At 43.2% G+C, this 20,319-nt stretch overlaps 1 protein-coding gene across 3 annotated transcripts; it reads left to right on the top strand.

The window, feature by feature from the left end:
• The first annotated feature begins 1,065 nt into the window (after positions 1–1,065).
• Positions 1,066–18,105, top strand: LOC101394502 (uncharacterized). 3 transcript variants are annotated; one of them, XM_014794372.2, is made up of 3 exons: positions 1,066–1,288; positions 3,327–3,453; positions 13,996–18,105. In XM_014794372.2, the coding sequence occupies exons 1-3, from the start codon at positions 1,256–1,258 to the stop codon at positions 15,894–15,896; spliced, it is 2,061 nt and encodes a 686-aa protein (XP_014649858.1). In that variant the 5' UTR covers positions 1,066–1,255; the 3' UTR covers positions 15,897–18,105. The 3 variants fall into 3 exon arrangements, with proteins under 3 accessions (XP_014649858.1, XP_087278106.1, XP_087278105.1); XM_087421980.1 differs by lacking the exon at positions 1,066–1,288 and adding an exon at positions 1,784–2,848; XM_087421979.1 differs by lacking the exons at positions 1,066–1,288; positions 3,327–3,453 and adding an exon at positions 3,789–3,900.
• The last annotated feature ends 2,214 nt before the right edge of the window (positions 18,106–20,319 follow it).

Here is a 20,319-nt window from a genome sequence, read left to right as displayed (position 1 = left end):
GGCCTCTGCAATTACAACCTTTGTGGAGTCTGTAGGGGAGGAAGACTATCCTCTACCCACTTTGGGTCCTTTCTGGCTGGGCTACAAATTAAATTCACATGAGACAGAATAACAGGAGAAAATCAAACAAAGCTTTATAACATGTATACATGGGAGAGACCCAGGGAAACTGAGTATCTCGACAAATAGTGGAGGTTCTCTTCTTAAATAGCATATTCAGTCAGGTAAAGACAAAGGAGGATGTTGGGGGGTGTTAGCTATGGGAGATTACCAGAAAAGCACAGTAAACAAGAGTAAGGTTATTACGCAGATTTAAGGCCTCCCCTTCTGCACTGACAAGTTTCTAGAGATGAAGTCATCCCCCCTTCTTCCCACAGGGAGAGGGAGATACCTTTACAAGTGGAAATTTCCCTTACAAATGTAAATGTTTGGTAAACAGACTTTTAATAAGAATGGGCTTAGCAAGGACCCTCCCAGTCTATCCATACTGGGAGTTATCTATTGTGAAAGGCTTTCTATCTTAAATCCTTTTAGGCAGTTAGGGGGGTGGGGGGGTGTCAAAGTGTCTTTCAGAAAATAATCAAGGTAAAGAGACATATTTTGAGGTCAGGCCAATTCTGATACCCATCAAGTCTCAAACTTTGTGTGCCTCTGAGGGAACAGTACTAGGACAGAAAACGGCACGTGAATTTTGGGCCAATTTGCATTGCCCCCCATGGCCTAATGGGAAAGATTTGTCATCCTGATTCATGGCCTGAAAGCTGGGGTGATCAGTGGCAGAAAGCCGTCCCCAGAAATCCGCATACGGCGCCTTTAAGAAGAGATGAACCACTCCTCTGCCCTTAGAGACAGAAGTGTCATTTTCCGACGCCGCTCCCAGTGGATCTTGGCCTTTTCTCCTGGAGTCACGTGGAGAACTTCCGCTTCTAAACCTGGGCTGTGGGCACTACATTACCCAGGATGCGCTGCAACAAGGGATGGCATCGCTGAGCCAATAAAGGCTCAGAAAAAAGGCATCTCTGTTTGGGCACAAGTGTTGGGGGCGGGAGTTCCGGCGTCCTCCTCTCGGCGGTGTGTACGCAGCTGGTTATTCAGTTCAGGCTCCCGAGCCATGTGTGGGAGCTGAGGAGAGGTGACCAAGAAGGCGCGACAGGAGGCGCCGTCGGCGCTGCACTAGCAGGTCTCAGGCTTGGGGGCGGCGCACCCCGGGTGACCGGCACCAATTGGGGATCGGGAGCTCCGCCCCCAGAGTCCGATGGCGGCGGCCGCGCGGAGGGAGCCGGCTCAGGTCAGTGCTCGTGCTCCGCGCCCTCCCCGCCCTCAGCCCAGCCCAGCCCTAGAGCCCCGAGTGCGGGCGCCGCTCACGGGCCTGCAGCCCAGGCCCCGGTGTCCGGGACGGGGAGGCGCTCGTGGGGCCTGTTTGTGAGAGCCGGCGTGACGGGTGTGGGAGAGGGTCCCAGGGGAGGGCCCGCGGGGGAGAGGCGTGGAGGTCGGCCTGAGGTGGGAACGGGGTACAGAGAGCTTCATTTTTTTGTTAGGAGCAAAATGTAGCGGGGGCCAGGGTCAGGTCTGGAACGTCGCTTCTTGAGAAGCCGGCTATCTGTTAGGGAGTTAATGTGAAGTTTGAGTCAGAGGAAGGAGGTGGTGTTACCCAGGTCTAAATAGGCTCCATGTGGCTGCAGAATAGAGAACAGACTGGCGGAGGGGGGGCTGGTAAGGGAGGCGGCAGGGAGCACAGCAGGAGGTAATTGCAATAATCTAGGTGAGTGTTGATGGACTAGAGTGACCCGCCATGGATGTGGGATAAGTGATTGAATTCTGGATCCGTTTTTAAAGAAGGGCCAAAGCGAATTGTGGGTGTTGTGGGTCAGAAGAGAAAGGGAGGAATCAGGGATGACCCCAGGGTTTTTGGTCCTGGCAGCTGAAGTGATGGAAGCTCTATCAACTGGAATGGGGAAGTTGGCAGTAGGTTAGTTCTCCTTGGGACTGTCAGAGGTTTTGTTTGGGCCCTGTTAAGAGTCTGAGACGTTCCGGAGAACAGTGAGTGGAGGCATCAAGTGAGCAGCTGGACCAGCAGGTCTGGAAGTCTGAGGAAAGGTTCAGGATGGAGACATTCAAATACGATGACTATTGTGTGGATCAGGTTGGAGCTGTGCGTCACGTTGAGGAGGCGAATGCAGGTTATAGTGGTAGTGCTGTTAGCAGGTCAGAAAGATTAGAGTGTGTGCTGAGGAGTGGTTCCCTTTCTCAGCACCTGGGTGGGGTTGCTGGGCCTCAAACACACGTGAGGGAGAGAAGTGCTAGTGGGAACGGAGTGGGAGAGAATGATCTGGCAGGTGGCCTAGGCTTCCATGGGATCAGTGGACAGAGATGGCTGTGGAAGCAGAGGACTAATTGAAACAAGATGACAGGAGGCTGGGACTGCTGTTTATTCAGTACCGTTCGGCTTCACCAGAATTGTGTGGTGAGCTTTGGTGGAGTGTGGGGTGTTTCCGTCTTGCTGGAGGGTAAAGTTTGAGGCAAATGTGGTCATTTGTGAGAGGCACTGTGTCTGGCCGGGAGCCCTTTGGGTTGGGGTTTTAACAAAGGTCAAGTGGAAAGAGGAGGGTTGTGGATGATCAAGGGCCAACAAGTATAGCACAGAAATGGAAGAGGATCGTGGGTATGTGAAATTTACGTGTGGTTCTGGATGGCCAGTATGGAAAAGAGGATTAGAGGCGGGTGGACAGGTCTTCTAAGCAACATTTGAGGCTTTTCCTGGTATCGGAATCCGTCGGAGGACTGGGGTTGTACTGGATCCTGTTTGAACTTGTCAAGCAATGTCTGGTTGCCATGTGCCAGTTCATGGGTGAGTTCGGGGAGAATCCTAGGTGTGGAGCAGGAAGGTGGCAGAGCTGTGGGAGGGCAACTGTGGGGTCTGAAGATGTGAGCCGGGTCTACAGAGTGATGTGCACATTGAGAGGAAATGTGAGCTAATGGCCCCTGGGGGCACTGCTGTTGGGGACTTAAGAGTGAAGCATGAGCCCCTGTTTGACTGTGTCTTGGAGGCACAATCTGGGAGACCCCAGGGGAATTGCTTGGCGGGAGGGATGGGACCGTGCAGGCTGGGCCCAGAACTTAAATGGCATCTATGTGTCCCTCTGCCTGTTATTGCTGAGGGCTGAACACAGTGATGAATGGGATGGTGAGGAGAAAGTGGGTATCAGTGGCACCAGGGCCTGGTCTCTGCTCTAGGCGGGGGCAGCTCTGGTGGAGGGTGAGAGTGAGGTGGATGTGTGGGGTCCTCAGAGAAAGAATGATAATTTGATCTGTCCCCGTCATTACAGGCCAGTGTGACCTTTCACGATGTTGCCGTGTACTTCTCCTGGGAGGAATGGAGGCTCCTTGGTGAGGCTCAGAGACGCCTGTACCAGGATGTGATGCTGGAGAACTTTGCCCTCATATCCTCACTGGGTAAGGCCCTCTCCCTCCCGATTGACCTGGACTAGACTCTGCATTTCCCCCACTCCTTTTCCCCAGGAGGTGCTCTGTCCTTCTCACATGTGAACTGTGGGCACTACATCCTGTGCTGTATTTCTGGGTAGTAGCTGTGTGGCTGGGGCTGGGGTGTTGCAGTGCCCTCTTCTCTGCCCTGCAGCCCCAATACCCTCTGTACTGAACCCTCAGAGAGAGGATTCCAGTTCATTAGTCTTGGAGTGAGGCTAACGGATGGCACCTTGCTTGCCCTCTCCCTGGGCAGATGAACGTGTCCAGCTCCATGGCACTTCTATGTGTATGACAGGGTTTGCTGCCTTCCTTTGGCTGACATTTCCTAGGACCTGCCCGTGTCAGGAATTGCAGGACTTGTCATGGTCACTACTTACCTGGGCCATGGGCTACTTTTCAAGACTATCCTATCAGGTACTTTTTATAGAGTTTCTACCTCTTCTTCTCCCTGCCCCCCAATTCCCACTCACTCTGCTTTATTGAAGTATGATTGACAAAATTAGATGTATTTAAGGTGCATAGCATGATGACTGGATAACATAGACATTATGAAAGAATTACCACAATGATGTTAATTAATGCGTTTGTCACCTGAGCTAATATCTTTTTTGTTTTTGTTTTTGGTGAAAACTTAAGATCTACTCTCTTAGCGAATTTCAAGTGTACAGTACAGTATGATTAACTCTAGGCATCATGCTGTACCTTAGATCCTCAGAGCTTATTCATCTTGTAAATGAAAGTGTGTACCTTTCGACCAACATCTCCCTATTTGCCTAGCCCTCAGCTTCTGGCATTCTACTTTTTGTTTCTGTGAGTGTCACTTTTTATCTGCGATTCTACATATAAGTAATACCATACAGTGTTTGTTTCTCTGTGTGACTTATTTCACTGAGCATAATATTCTCCAGGTTCATCCATGTTGTTGCAAGTGCCAATTCTTCCTTCTTTTTATATGGCTGAATAGTCCTGTGAATGTTTGTACCACATTTTCTTTATCAGTTTATCCATTGATGGACACTTCACAGTGTTTCCCTGTCTGGGCTATTGTGAATAATGCTGCAGTGAGTATGCACAGGCAGATATTTCTTGGGAGAAACTGATTTTGTTTCCTTAGGATATATACCCAGAAGTGGGAATGGTGGATCATATGGAAGTTCTATTTTAAATTTTTTGAGGACCCTCCATAATATTTTCCATAATTACTGCTTTGATTTATATTCCCAGCAACAGTGTTCAAGAGTTCTCTTTTCTCCACAATAATTTGAAATAGTCCTACTTGTTGATTTTAACTTTTGTTGCCTATATACCATTGCCAAGAACAATGTCAAGGAGCCTTTTCTCTATGTTTTCTTTTAGGATTTTTAGGGTTTTACTTCATACATTTAAATTTAAGTCTTTAATCCATTCCAAGTTCATTTTCATACATGTTATAAGATAGGGATCCCATTTCATTTTTTTTGCACGTGCCTATCCAGTTTTCCCAGCACTGTTTATTGAAGAGACTATCCTTTCCCCCTTGTGTGTTCTTGGTGCCCTTGTCAAAGGTTAGTTGACTGTATATGCTTGTGTTTACTTCTGGGCTCTCTCTGTTTTGTTCCATTGGTCTGTCTGTTTTTATGCCGGTACCATACTGTTTTGATTACTACAGCCTGTAAGATAGTTTGAAATCAGGAATACGATGCCTCCAGCTTTGATCTTCTGTCTCATGATTGCTTTTGCTATTCATGTTCTTTTGTGGTTCCATTCAGTTTTTAGGTATGTTTTTTCTATTTCTGTGAAAAAAGCATTGGAATTTTAATAGGAATTGCATGCAAAGTGTAGATTGCTTTTGTATTATGGCCAGTTTAACAATATTAAACAATATTAAATCTCCTGAGTATGGGATATCTTTCCATTTATTTTAGTCTTCTTCACTTTCCTTCCTCAATGTTTTATACTTTTCAGTGAATCTTTCAACTCCTTGGTTAAATTTATTCCTAAGTATTTTATTGGTCTTGATGTTATTATAACTGGGATTGCTGTCTTCCTTTCACTTTCAGATAGTTCGTTGTGAATGTACAAAATGCAAGTGATTTTTGTATGTTGATATTGTATCCTGCAACTTTACTGAATTTGTTTTAACAGTTTTTGGGGGGATGTCTTTAGGGTTTTCTATACATAAGATCATGTCATCTGCAGAGATGATTTTACTTTTTCTTTTTTGGTTTGGATGCCTTTTGTTTCTTTTCTTGCCTAATTGCTCTCTAGGACTTCAGTACCATGTTGAATAGAAGTGATGAGAGAGTGGCTATTTTTGTCTTGTTCCTGATCTTAGAGGACAAGCTGTTAGCTTTTTTTTTATTTCAGTCTTCTTTTTTAGCTTTTAGCTTTTTACCGTTGAATTCTTTGTAGGCTGTGGGATTATCATATATGACATATATTATGTTGAAGTACATGTTTTCTATACCTAATTTGTTGCAAGAGTTTTTTTTTTTTTTTAATCATTCAGATGACGTTGGTTTATAACATTGTGTAAATTTCAGGTGTACATTATTATATTTCAGCTTCTGTATGGACTGCATCATGTTCATCACCAATAGTCTAGTTTTTATTCTTTACCATACATATGTGCCTCTTTACCCGTTTTGCCTTTCCCACACCCCCTTTCCCTCTGGTAACCACCAATCTGTTATCCTTATCTATATGTTTGTTTGTTTATCTTCCACATATGAGAGAAATAACATGGTATTTTTCTTTCTCTGTCTGACTTATTTCCATTAGCGTAATACCCTCAAGGTCCATCCATGTTGTTGCAGGTGGCACGGTTTTGTCTTTTTTTTATGGCTGAGTAGTAGTCCATTGTGTATATATTTGCTACATCTTTATCCATTCATCTGCTGATGGGCACTTGTGTTGCTTCCAAGTTCTGGCTATTGTTAATAATGCTGCCATGAACATAGGGCTGCATATATCTTTTAGAATTCGTGTTTTAGTGTTCTTTGGATAAATACCCAAAAGTGGAAGAGCTGGATCATATGGAATTTCTCTTTTTAATTTTTTGGGAAATCTCCATACTGTTTTCCACAGTGACTGCACCAGTTTGCATTCCCACCAGTGGTGTATGAGGGTTCCCTTTTCTCCACATCCTCTCCAACACTTGTTATTGCTTGTCTTTTAAAGATTTTATTTATTTATTTTTTTCCCCCCAAAGCCCCAGTAGATAGTTGTATGTCATAGCTGCACATCCTTCTAGTTGCTGTATGTGGGACTCGGCCTCAGGATGGACGGAGAAGTGGTGTCTCGGTGCGCCCCCGGGATCCGAACCCGGGCCACCAGCATCGGAGCGCGTGCACTTAACCACCAAGCCACGGGGCCGGCCCCTGCTTGTCTTTTTAATAATAGCCATTCTATTGGATGTGAGGTGATATCTCATTGTAGTTTTGATTTGCTTTTCCCTAATAATTAGTGATGTTGAACATCTTTCCATGTGGCTTTGGCCATCTGTATATTTTCTTGGGAAAAATTTCTGTTTGGATCCTCTTCAAATTTTTTGATCTGGTTGTTTGATTTTTTTGTTGTTGAGTTGTATGAGTTCTTTATATGTTTTGGAAATTAACTCCTTGTCAGATGTATGATTTGCAAACATTTTCTCCCAGTTTGGGTTGTCTTTTGGTTTTGTTGATGGTTTCCTTTGCTGTGCAATAGCTTTTTAGTTTGATGTAGTCCCATTTGTTTATTTTTTCTTTCGTTTTCCTTGCCTGAGGAGACATAGTATTCAAAAAGATGCTGCTAAGACTGATGTCCAAAAGCATACTGCCTATATTTTCTTCTAGGAGTTTTGTGGTTTCGCGTCTTAGATTCAAGTCTTTAATCCATTTTGAGTTTATTTTTGTGTATAGTGTAAGGTAATGGTCTACTTTCATTCTTTTGCGTATGGTTGTCCAGTTTTCCCAACACCATTTATTGTAGAGATTTTCCTTTCTCCATTGTATGTTCTTGGCTCCTTTGTTGAAGATTAGGTGTCAAAAGATGTGTGGTTTTATTTCTGGGCTTTCAGTTCTGTTCCATTGATCTGTGTGTCTGTTTTTCTGCCAGTACTGTGCTGTTTTGATTACTATGGCTTTGTAGAATATTTTGAATTCAAGGAGTGCAATACCTCTGGCTTTGTTCTTGTCTTTTCAGGATTGCTTTCGCTATTTGGGCTGTTTTGTTTTTCCATATGAATTTTAGGATTCTTGGTTCTATTTCTGTGAAGAATGTGAATCGGATTCTGAATGGGATTGTATTGAATCTGTAGATTGCTTTAGGTATTGTGGACATTTTAACTATGTTTATTTTTCCAGTCTGTGATCATGGAATATATTTCCATTTCTTTGTGTCTTCTTCAGTTTCTTTCATTAATGTCTTCTGGTTTTTGGTGTATAGGTCTTTCACCTCCTTTGTTAAATTTATTCCTACGTATTTTATTCTTTTTTGTTGTAATTGTAAATGGGGTTGTATTCCTGATTTCTCTTTCTGCTAGCTTATTGTTAGTGTATAGAAATGCATACAGCTGGCCCCGTGGCGTAGTGGTTAAGTGCGTGCACTCTGCTGCTGGCAGCCTGGGTTTGGATCCTGGGCGCGCACCGATGCACTGCTTGTCAGGCCATGCTGTGGTGGCGTCCCATATAAAGTGGAGGACGATGGGCACGGATGTTAGCCCAGGGCCAGTCTTCCTCAGCAAAAAGAGGAGGATTGGCACGGATGTTAGCTCAGGGCTGATCTTCCTCACACACACAAAAAAAAAGTAGAAATGCACCTGATTTTTGTATGTTGATTTTGTACCCTGCAACTTTTCCGTATTCATTATTTATTTCTAATAGTTTTTTGGTTTATTCTTTAGGGTTTTCTATATGTAGAATCATGTCATCCACAAGTAGTGACAGTTTACTTCTTCCTTTTCAATTTGGATGCCTTTTATTTCTTTTTCTTGTCTAATTGTTCTGGCTAGGACTTCCAATACTGTGTTGAATAAGAGTGTTGAGAGTTGGCATCCTTGTCTTGTTCCTGTTCTCAGAGGAATAGCTTTCAGTTTTTCACTGTTGAGTGTAATGTTGGCTGTGGGTTTGCCATATATGACCTTTATTATGTTGAGATACTTTCCTTTTATACACATTTTATTGAGAGTTTTTATCATAAATGGATATTGGATCTTGTCAAATGCTTTCTCTTTGGTGAGATGATTATTTGATTTTTATTCTTCATTTTGTTAATGTGGTGTATCACATTGATTTATTTGTAGATGTTGAACCATCGCTGCATCTCTACCATAAATCCCATTTGATCATAGTGTATGATCCTTTTAATGTATTTGATTTGCTAATATTTTGATGAGGATATTTGCATCTATGTTCATCAGCAATATTGGCCTGTAATTTTCCTTTTTTGTGTTGTCCTTGTGTGGTTTTGGTATCAGGGTAATGTTGGCCTCGTAAAATGAGTTAGGAAGCGTCTTCTTCAATTTTTTGGAAGAGTTTGAGAAGGATAGGTATTATATCTTCTTTGAATGTTAGAATTCACTAGAGAAGCTGTCTGGTCCTGAGCTTTTGTTTTGGGGGAGGTTTTTGATTACTCTTCCAATCTCTTTACTTGTGCTTGGTCCATTCAGATTCTCTGTTTGTTCTTCATTTAGTTTTGGGAGGTTGCATCATGCTAAGAATTTATCCATTTCTTATAGGTCATCCAATTTGTTGGCGTACAGCTTTTCCTAGTATTCTCTTTCCATCTTTTGTATTTCTTTGGTACTCGTTGTAATTTCTCCTCTCTCATTTCTGATTTTGTTTATTTGAGCCTTCTCTTTTTCTTATTAAGTCTAGGTAAGAGTTTGTCAATTTTGTTTATCTTTTCAAGAACCAGCTGTTAGTTTCATTGATCATTTCTATTCTTTTTGTGTGTGTGTGAGAGGAAGATCAGCCCTGAGCTAACATCCGTGCTAATCCTCCTCTTTTTGCTGAGGAAAACTGGCTCTGAGCTAACATCTATTGCCACTCCTCCTCCTTTTTTTCCCCAAAGCCTCAGTAGATAGTTGTATGTCATAGTTGCACGTCCTTCTACTTGCTGTATGTGGGACGCGGCCTCAGCATGGCCGGACAGGCGGTGCATTGGTGCACGCCTGGGATCTGAACCCGGGCCACCAGTAGCGGAGCGCGCGCACTTATCCCTAAGCCATGGGGCTGGCCCACTGCTCTGATTTTTATCATTCCTTAATTCTACTGGCTTTGGATATAGTGTTAGGTTGTTTATTTGAGATTTTTCTTGTTTCTTGAGATACGCCTGTCTTGCTATAAATTTCCCTCTTAGTAGTGCTTTTGCTGTATCCCATAAGAGTTGGTATGTTGTGTTTTCATTTTCATTTGTCTCCAGGTATTTTTTGATTTCTTCATTGATTGAATAGTTATTCAGTAGCGTGTTGTTTAGTTTCCACATATTTGTGATTTTCCAGGTTTTTTCTGGTAGTTGATTTCTAGTTTCATACCAGTGTTGTCAGAAAAGATGCTTTATATGATTTCAGTCTTCTTAAATTTATTGAGCCTTGCTTTGTTTCCCAGTTTGGTCTATCTTTGAGAATGTTCCATGAGCACTTGAGAAGAAAGTGTATTCTGCTACTTTTGGCTGGAATGTTCTTTATATATCTATTAAGGCCATCTGATTTCGTGTTTCATTTAAGGCCAATGTTTCCTTGTTGGTTTTCTGTCTGGATGATATATCCAATGATGTGAGTGGGGTATTAAAGTCCCCTACTGTTATTGTGTTGCTGTCAATTTCTCCCTTTTAGGTTTGTTAATAGTTGCTTTATATATTTTGGTGCTCCTGTGTTAAGTGCATATATATTAGTAAATGTTACATCGTCTTGTTGGAATGTCCCTTTTATTATTATATAATGTCCATCTTTGTCTCTTGTTATCCTTTTTGTCTTGAAGTCTGCTTTGTCTGATAAAAGTATGGCTACACCTGCTTTCTTTCGGTTGCAATTTGCTTGGAGTATATTTCATAGCTTCACTCTGAGCCTGTGTTTATTTTTAGAGCTGAGGTGTGTCTCCTGGAGGCAGCATATTGTTGGGTCTTGGTTTTTAATCCATCCAGCCACTCTGTGTCTTTTGATTGGTGAATTGAATCCATTTACATTTAGAGTGATTATTGATATATGAAGGCTTGATACTGCCATTTTATCTTTCATTTTCTGGTTGTTGTATATTTCCATTGTTTCTTTTTCCTTGTATTTGTTCCTGCCATTTTAGTTTGGTGGTTTTCTGTGATGCTTTTCTCAGTTTTCTTTGTATTTATGATTTGTGGCTTTGCTCTGATTTTTTGTTTAGTGGTTACCATGAGGTTTGTATAAAAGATATCAGTGATGAGTCTTTTTTCTGCTGATATCATCTTATCTCCATTAGTCTATGCACGTTCCTTCCTTTTCCGCTTCCCCTTCTGTGTTTTTGTTGTCACAAATTATTCTTTTTTGTTGTCAGTTTGTGACCAAATTGAAGTGGTTATGGTTATTTTTCATGCTTTCTTTCCCTTTAGCCTTTATGTTATAATTAAGTGTTTACTAACCTATTCTGATATAGAGTTGCAATTTTCTGAGTCTACTTATCATCTTATTCAAAGCTTTGTAAACCTTTGCCTTTTTGTTTCAGGTAGGAGGGCTCCTTTCAACATTTCTTTTTTGTGTGTATGAGAAAGATCAGCCCTGAGCTAACATCCATGCCAATCCTCCTTTTTTTTGCTGAGGAAGACTGGCTCTGAGCTGACATCTATTGCCAATCCTCCTCCTTTTTTTCCCTTTTTCTCCCCAAGGCCCCAGTAGATAGTTGTATGTCATAGTTGCACGTCCTTCTAGTTGCTGTATGTGGGACACCGCCTCAGCATGGCTGGACAAGTGGTGCATTGGTGTGTGCCCAGGATCTGAATCCGGGCCGCCAGTAGCAGAGCGCACGCTCTTAACCGCTAAGCCATGGGGCCGGCCTCTCGTTTCAATGTTTCTTGTAAGGCAGGTCTAGTGGCAATGAAATCCCTCTGCTTTTGTTTGTCTGGGAAAGCTTTTATTTCTTCTTCATATCTCAAGGATAAGTTTGCTGGACAGAGTATTCTTGTATGATAGATTTTGTCTTTCAGTATTTTGACTATATCATTCTACTCTCTCGTAGCTTGTAGGGTTTCTGCTTAGAAATCTGTTGAAAGCCTGATGCAGGTTCCTTTGTAAGTCATTTTCTTCTCTCTGGCTGCCCTTAATATTCTTTCTTTGTCATTGCCTTTTGACAGTTTTAATACTATATACCTTGGAGAAGGACTTTTTGCATTGAGATAATTAGGAGTCCGATTAGCTTCATGTACTTAATATCCAGTTCCTTCCCCAGGTTTGGGAAGTTCTCAGCTATTATTTCTTATAATAAGCTGTCTACTCTTTTCTCCCTTTTTTCTCCTTTTGGGATAGCTATAATCCTTATGTTACTTTTCCTAATAGAGTAGGATATTTCTTATAAAATTTCTTCGTTTTTTAAAATTTTAGTTTTCTCTCCTCCTCCACCTGAATCATTTCTAGATTTCTATCTTCAAGCTCACTAATTCTCTCTTCCATATGGTCTGCTCATTCAGAGAGTTTTTATAATGAAAGTATGCTGAATTTTTTGCAACACTTTTGCTGCCTGTATTTTAATGATCATGTGATTTTTATCCTTCTTTCTGGTAAGGTAGTATATCATATTGATTGATTCCGTACAAGCAGGCATCCTTGCATCCCAGGGTTAAATCCCACTTGATCTTGGTATATTATGTTTTTAATTTGTTGTTGAATTGGGTTTGGTAGTAATTTAGTGAGAATGTCTGCATATATGTTAATCATGAATATTGGGGTGTAATTATCTTGTAGTGTCCCTGTGTGGCTTTAGTAGCAGGATAATGCTGGCCTCATAAAATGAATTTGGAAGTGGTTCATCCTCTTCAGTTTCTGGAAGAGTTTGTGGAGTAGTGATGTTACTTCTTGAAATGTTTTGTAGAATTCACCAGAGAAGTATCTGGTCCTGGGCTTTTCATCATTGGCAGATTTTTGATTGCTGATTTGATCTACTTAGTCATTATACGTCTATTCAGATTTTCAATTTTTCATTATTGTCTTGGTAAGTTGTATGTTTGTAGGAATTTATCCATTTCTTCTAGGTTATCCAATTTGTTGGCATTTAATTGTTGATACTGGTCTGTTATGATCTTTTGTGTTTCCGTGGTATAAGTTGTAATGTTGCTCTTTCATTTCTGATTTATTTGAGTCTTTTTTTTCTTAGTGTACCTAAAAGTTTTAAAATTTTGTTCATCTTTTTAAAAATGAGATCTCTGTGTCATTTATCTTTTCTGTTTCTGGTCTCTATTTCATTTGTTTCAGCTCTGCTCTTTGTTATTTCCTTCCTTCTGCTAAATATAGGCTTAATTTGTTCTTCTATCTCTAGTTCTTTGAGATATAAAGTTAAGTTGTTTATTTGAGATCTTTTTCCTAATGTAGGCATTCATTACTCTGAATTTTCCTCCTAGTACTGCTTTTGCTGTGTCCCATGACTTTTGGTATGTTGTGTTTCTATTTTCTTTGTCTTAAGATTTTTTTGGTTTCTTCTTGGACCCATTGGTTTTTCAGGCTTGTGTTGTTTAGTTTCCACATATTTTTGAATTTTCTGACTTTCCTCCTGTTACTGATTTCTAGTTTTGTACCGTTGGAGTTGGAAAAGATATCTGATATTATTTCAATCTTCTTCAATTTGTTAAGACTACTTTTTTTTTTTTTTGAGGAAGATTGGCCCTGAGCTAACATCTGTTGCCAATCTTACTCTTTTTCTTTTTTCTCTCCAAAGCCCCAATACATAGTTCTATATTCTAGTTGTAGGTCCTGCTAGTTCTTCTATGTGGGATGCTGCCTCAGCATGGCTTGATGAGCAGTGAGTAGGTCTGTGCCCAGGATCCAAACAAGTGAACCCTGGGCTGCCGAAGCAGAATGTGTGAACTCAACCACCATGCCACTGGGCTGGCCTCCTAGTTTTATGACCTATAACTTGATCTATGATAGAGAATGTTCCATATGGACTTACAAAATGTGTATTTTGTTGCCTTTGGATAGAATGTGCTGTATGTGTCTATTAGGTCCATTTGATCTAAAGTATAGTTCAAGTCCAAAGTTTCCTTATTGATTTTCTGTCTGGATGATCTACCCATTGCTGAAAGGGGAATATTGAAGTCCCCTATTATTGTATTATTGTTTCTATTCTCTACCCCCTGCCATTCTTCTTTGTGTCACACTCTATTTTTGTATCCTTCCCCTGGTGAGGTCTCCACCATTTTTTGACTTGAGGGGTCTGGTAATACACAGCAGCTGCTTCAACTATTTTTCAACTTTCTTGTCCTGAAAAGCATCCCTTAGACTCATTCCTAGATAAGGCAGATAAACATTTGTGATGGGATTGCCCCCTCCCTGTAAAGTCAATATGTACTTCTCCAGGGTTTCTTTGTGTTCAGGTTGCTGCTGTGGAGCAGAAGATGTGGAGGCTCCCTTTGAGCAGAGCGTTTCTGTAGGTATCTCACAGGCCACAACTCCTGCAGCTTCATCTTCTCAGAAGACCCACCCCTGTGAGACGTGTGGTACAGTCTTGAGAGACATTTTCTACTTGGCTGAGCAGCAGGGAACACAACGCAGCCTGAAACTGTTGAGGTGTGGGGCTTGTGCAAAACGATTTTATTTCAGTGCAAACATTCATGAGCACCAGGAGCAGCACGTGGGAGAGAAATGCTTCAGAAGCAGTGTGGACAGGACCTCATTTGTGAAGAGCTGCAGATTCCTTGTGTCCAGGAAGCCCTTTTCCTGGGAGGAGGTTGGGAAGGACTTCCTGACCAGCTTGGGACATCAGCAGACACAGGCCACTCACATCAGCAAGAAGCCAAAGGAAATCACCCAGTGCACGGCCACATTACCAGGCAGAAAGAGTCATTACACCTGGGGAGAATGCAAGAAAGCCTTCAGTCCCAAAGACACACTTGTTCAGGACCAAGGTGTCCACGCTGGAAGACAGTGTTTTGTATGCCCTGAATGTGGGAGAACATTCAGGTACAAATCCTCATTTGTTGTGCACCAGAGAGTCCACACTGGAGAAAGGCTTCATGTATGTGGAGAATGTGGCAAATCTTTTAGGCAAAGCTCAACCCTAAATCAACATCAAAGAATTCATACTGGGGCAAGGCCATGCAAATGCAGCAAATGTGGGAAATCCTTAAGCCACCAATCTGTCCTCTTTCATACCCGGAGAAATCGAAATGGAGAGAACAATTACGTGTGCAGTGAATGTGAGAAATCTTTTAGCCATAGCTCAGTGTTCATTCAACACAGGAAAGTGTGTTCTGGGGAAATGTCTTATAAGTGTAGTGACGGTGGGAAATCTTTTATCTCTAGGTCTGCTTTCAGTTATCATCAGATTTCTCACACAGGAACTAGGCCTTATGAGTCCACTAAATCTAGGAAATCCTATAAGGATAGAAGCCAATTAAATCAACATCAGACAACTCACAGTGGAGAAAGGACTTACGGGTGTACAGAATGTGGGAAATTCTTTAATCGAAGAAATAACCTCATTTTACACCAGAGAGGTCACACAGGAGAAAAGCCTTACAAGTGTAGTGACTGTGTGAAATCTTTTACTTGTAGCTCTGCCCTCAGTTATCATCAGAGATCTCACACAGGAGAAAGGCCTTATGAATGCAAGGAGTGTGGGAAATCTTTTACTTCTAGGTCCAGCCTTCGTTATCATCAGAGTACTCACACAGGAGAAAGGCCTTATAAGTGCGGTGAATGTGGGAAATCTTTTACCACTAGCTCTGGCCTCCGTTATCATCAGAGGATTCATGGTGGAGAAAGGCCTTATGAGTGCAGCGAATGTGGGAAATGTTTTGTCTTTAGCTCCCAACTCCGTTATCATCAGATAGTTCACACTGGAGAAAGGCCTTACGAGTGTAATGAATGTGGGAAATCTTTTAGGAACAGGTGGAAGCTCATTATACACCAGAGAGTTCACACAGGAGAAAAGCCTTATGTGTGCAGTGAATGTGGAAAATCTTTTACCTATGGCTCCATCCTCTGTTATCATCAAAGAGTACACACTGGAGAAAGGCCTTATGTATGCAGGGAATGTGGGAAATCTTATACTGCTAGCTCTAGCCTCCGTTATCATCAGAGATCTCATACTGGAGAAAGGCCTCATGAATGCGGTGAATGTGGGAAATCCTTTAAGGTTAGATCACAATTCATTAAACACCAGAGAGTTCACACTGGAGAAAGGCCTTATGAGTGTAGTGAATGTGGGAAATCCTTTAGCCAAAAACCACACCTCTCAACACACCAGAGAGTTCATAATAGAGAAGGGCTTTAGGAATGCAGCTAACATGGAAAATCTTTTCACTTCTAGTCCCAGTGTCCATTGTCATCAGAGTTCACACAGGAGATAGGCCTCATGAGTGCAGTGATTGCGGCAAGTCCTTTAGCCAAAAATGTTCCCTCCCACTGGAGAATTCATGATACAGAATGGCCTTATGCACACAGTGAATGTGGGAAACGTTTATGGGGAAATCTACTCTCACTCTACATCAGAGAGTTCAAACTAGAGAAAGACATAGATGTACAGGGGTTGTGCAATTCCCTGGTTTGGTGTAAAGACATCAGAGGAGACCAAGGAGCCATTTGTCTGAATTGAATCTCATACATCTGAACATGCACAGTGGGGAGATTCCCATAAGTTGTGGGAAGCATGTGTGGTATGTTGCATTTTCCAGTCTGTCTAGGGCTCTTGCCACATTTATGTCTGTGCCAGTTTCTGCAGCCAAAGCCATTTCACCTTTACCACTTGGCAGGTCCACAGTGTGCATCAGTCACCACCCCACTGTGCTCAGGGAAGCTGACCTCTGTTCTCTCAGGAATTAGAGCAAATTAGGAATAATGTGAGCCCATACGGGGTCAGCTTTCCCTCCTCCTAGACTCAGTTGGGCATGGATCTGTGTCATTGTTGACTCAAGGAACATCATGTGAGTTCAGCTGGCAGCTTTTTCAAAACAACTGTGTTTTCCTGGGCATGTTGGTGTCATGTGATAACTTGTGATGAGTTTTTCCAGCTTCCTAGTCATGAACTGGAGACCTGCCTGCCACACGTTGCTTTGTTTTGTACACTAATGAAGGCCTTCCTGTTTAAGTCTTCTTTAATCTTGGGTGTCTCTCACTGTGTGGGGTAGTTTTTAAACAGATTCGGGCTCTACAAGCCTGAAGGGAAAACAGTTTTTAAGGGTCTCAAACTTTTTAAGGAGATGGTAGAAAATAAATAGCCACTTTTGACCAAATTTCCATTGCTGCCCACAGCCTCCCAGGAGAGACTGCAGGGCTTTCTGGTTCTCATTTGAGGCCTGGATGCTGTGTGTTTCAGGAGTCTCAGTGATGACCGTGGGGAGAGGGCTGGTGTGAGAACCTCAAGTGCATCTGAGAGCAGCGTGAATTACTTCCCTTCCTCACAGGAGGTCTCACAGGGAATGACAGGACTGTGGAGGGGATATTTTCCCCAGATCTACGAAGAGCCGTGTGCCCTGATGTCCAGAGTTCATTCGGGGAGGGTCACTGGTTGTAACACCATTGAGTCCAAGAGAAACCTGGTAAAGAAATACTGGCTTAACGGGGTGGAGGAGACTGCAGCCAACTAGATCGAATGTGCCTCTCTAAAAGTGCATCCAGAAATGGTTCTGGGACAGTGACTGTGCAGGAACAGTTTGTACACAAATCTCAGCACTGCCAGCCATGTTTATCTTGTGTAGCTGAAGACATTGTCATCAAAAATAAAAGAGTTTTGTGGATTTCTGTAGCCTCTCGGTGCTGTTCATCTCACAGCCATTGCTGCACAGGCAGGAAAGAAGGGGGATCCATAGTCCAGGGATGTTGCTCTTATGACCTGGGCAGCGTTCCTGTTGACTTGAGTGGACATCTCCTTCATTGCTCCCCATATTTGTTGTCACTGAGGGAAGACTGACCCTCAGAGGACATGAGGAGACAGATGGCAGAGTCAATATGGGGTTGGTAAACCTATTTTCCAAAAAGAGTGGGACATACAGGTATTTTATATTGAGCCAATTTTTAAACAGTTATTACGGTATAATTTACATGTACTAAACTGCTTGTGTTTAAAGCATACAATTAGATAAGTTTTGACCTAGGTATGAACATCTGAAACCATCATCATAGTCCTCAGAATGACCTAATCTGTCTCGGTATATTTACCTCACGTCCTATCATAATCTCTCCTCGCCCTTCTCACCTCTCCAGCTAACCATTCATTTACTTTCCTTACAATAGATACTTTTGCCTTTTCTTGAATTTATATGATTGGAATCATAAGACGTTTAGTCTATTTTTTTATTGATTTCCTTTATGTTTCATAATTGGAGATTTACCAATGATGTTATATGAGTAGTTCATCTTTCTTGTTGCTAATATTCTTATCTTTGGATATATACCACTGTTAGTTTATCCATTTATGTGTTTATGGTTATCTTTTAGGTTATTCCTGTATTTTGACTATTGAAAATAAAGCTGTTAGAAACATTTGTGTCAGTTCCTTATATGATTATGTTTATCTTTTGTCAGTAACATAAAGTGCAATGCCTGAGTCACAGGTTAGATGAATGTTTAATTTTTGAAGAAACTGCCAGACTGTGATCTAACATAATTGTTCCCTTTTGCACTCCCACCAGCAGTGTGGAAGTTCCATTTTCTCCAAATTCCTGCCAGTACTTGATATGGTCCTTCTTCAATTTCAGGCCTTTTAATAAATGTGTAATGGTATCTGTATTGTTTTAATTGCATTTCCTGAAGGATTCCTGATTTTGAGCATTTTTCGTGTCTTTATTTGCCAACTTTACACCTTGTTTTGTAAAATTTCTGTTCATCCCATTTGCTTATTTTATTACATATGAGTTATAGCTATTTTACTTTTCATTTTCAAATAAGACACTGAAATAACAAAGATACATGTTGGAATTTTACTCAAATGGCGTGAACGACGTTTTTCTGTATGGAGTCATTGTTTCTAAATACCGGAAGGATATTTCCTCATTGTTTTTCTTCAAGCTTTTTGTGTCACAAATAATGTCATGGCCAGAAACACCATACACGATTAAGTTTCGTCTGCGTTATTACCATAATCTCCATCACTGAAGTCCAAGCATTCAGTAACACAGTAAATCTAGCCCTGGTTGGTAGTGTTTGCTAATTTCTACACTGTTAAGTTCTCCCACCTTGGAAGTGGGATGTGCTCAGAGAAGGAGCGGAAAACTTCCACTCTGTTCCCCTGGCATGTGGAGGAAAATCAAACAGCGTGTGCAGGAGAGTTTACAAGAGGAGGCAGACAGCTGGGGGGCTGCTGGAAGGTGGGAGGTTGCAGAGGCCTCACAGGCGGGAGACATTAGAATCCTGACAGGCTGGAGGGGGGAGTTCTCCCTGAACATCCTGGGGGGTCTTGGAGACCCCGAGTGGCCTGACCTTAGTGACAAGGCATCAGAGCAGACACCTTCAGTTCCCAGTTGCCTCCTCCGACCCCACCCGGGACCTTGTAAAGGCTTCTCACCCTCTGGACGCTCTCCGTCCCGCCCTTTTCCTGGTTCCCTCGGTGCTCACTGCCTGTTGGTCTCCAACCGGGGTTCCCCTTCCGTGCGTCTCCCACCGCTGTGGGCTGCTTTTCCAGACACCCCGGCTCCGGGAGGACTCCTGCCTTCCCGGGTGGGGGGCGGGTCGAGGGGCCTCCGGGCGCCCCACGCGGGCGGGTCCCACCGGGCTCTCCCTGCTCGCGCTTCCCGGGGCCCCTGGGGAGGTCTTTTCGTCGCGGCCCCACGTGCTTCCAGTCACCAGGGCCTGTTGGCATCCGAGGTCGCATCTGGAGGGGACGGGGGGAGGGGGCGTGCCAGGTCGGGCGCAGGGTGGGGTGCTGGGGGCCCACGGGGCAGCGCAGACCCACGGTGCCGGGGCGGGCGGCCCGGGGGAGACCCCCGGGGGGTCGCACCTCGCGGAGGGGGTTCAGGAAGGAGCCTCCGCACCGGGCCCGCTTCTCCCTCTAAGGCGACGCCGCGCCCAGCGCTCCCGGCGCTCCTGCCCGGCGGCCCCGAGGGACGCGGTGCGGTCCCGGCCCAGCTCCCGCCCGCGGCAGCGCCCCGCCCTCCGCCCCACCGCCCGGGGACGCTCGGAGCCGCCGGGCCCGCCACTTGGGCGCCCCCTTGCGGCGCACGTGACCGTCGGGACTCAAGTCCGCGGTTGGGCTGTCCGCGGTGTGTTGTCGAGGGAGAAATGAATGTCAGACAGCGGACCACAGAGGCAGAAAGCGCAGAGAACACTCAGCAGGATGAATACCAGAAGCTCCATGTAGCTTGTCATTTTCAAATTGCAGAAAATCAAATTGAGAAAGTAATCCTGAAAGAAGCCAGAGGGGACAAATACCTTACCTGTAGGGGAACAAGATAGGAATCACACTCAACTTCTCCTCAGAAACCATGCAAGAAGAGAGGGATGAGATATTTAAAGTGTTGAGAGAAAAAATCACTTTCCTAGAATTCTGTACCTGACGAAAGTACCCTTCATTAGTGCAGGGGAGAGGAAGCCTCTGTCAGACAAACAAAAAGTGAGGGGATTTGTTGCCAGTCAACCTGCCGCCTTAGTCCATTCCGGTTGTTATAACAAAATACCACAGACTGGGTAGTTTATAAAAAATAAGTGTTTTATTTCTCACAGTTCTGGAGGCTGGGAAGTCCAGGGTCAAGGTGCCAGCCTGG

This window comes from Ceratotherium simum, chromosome 33 (assembly GCF_057802395.1).
Source record: "Ceratotherium simum simum isolate JZ-2026a chromosome 33, ASM5780239v1, whole genome shotgun sequence".
NCBI lineage: Eukaryota > Metazoa > Chordata > Mammalia > Perissodactyla > Rhinocerotidae > Ceratotherium > Ceratotherium simum.
Note: the sequence above shows the minus strand (reverse complement) of the source record. Positions and strands in the feature narration are given on the sequence as shown.

Coding starts and splice junctions, on each gene's coding strand:
- LOC101394502 (XM_014794372.2), top strand. CDS start 1,256: ATGGCGGCGGCCGCGCGGAGGGAGCCGGCTCAG. Junction 1,289..3,326: donor CGCGGAGGGAGCCGGCTCAG/GTCAGTGCTCGT, acceptor CCGTCATTACAG/GCCAGTGTGACCTTTCACGA. Junction 3,454..13,995: donor TGCCCTCATATCCTCACTGG/GTAAGGCCCTCT, acceptor CTTTGTGTTCAG/GTTGCTGCTGTGGAGCAGAA.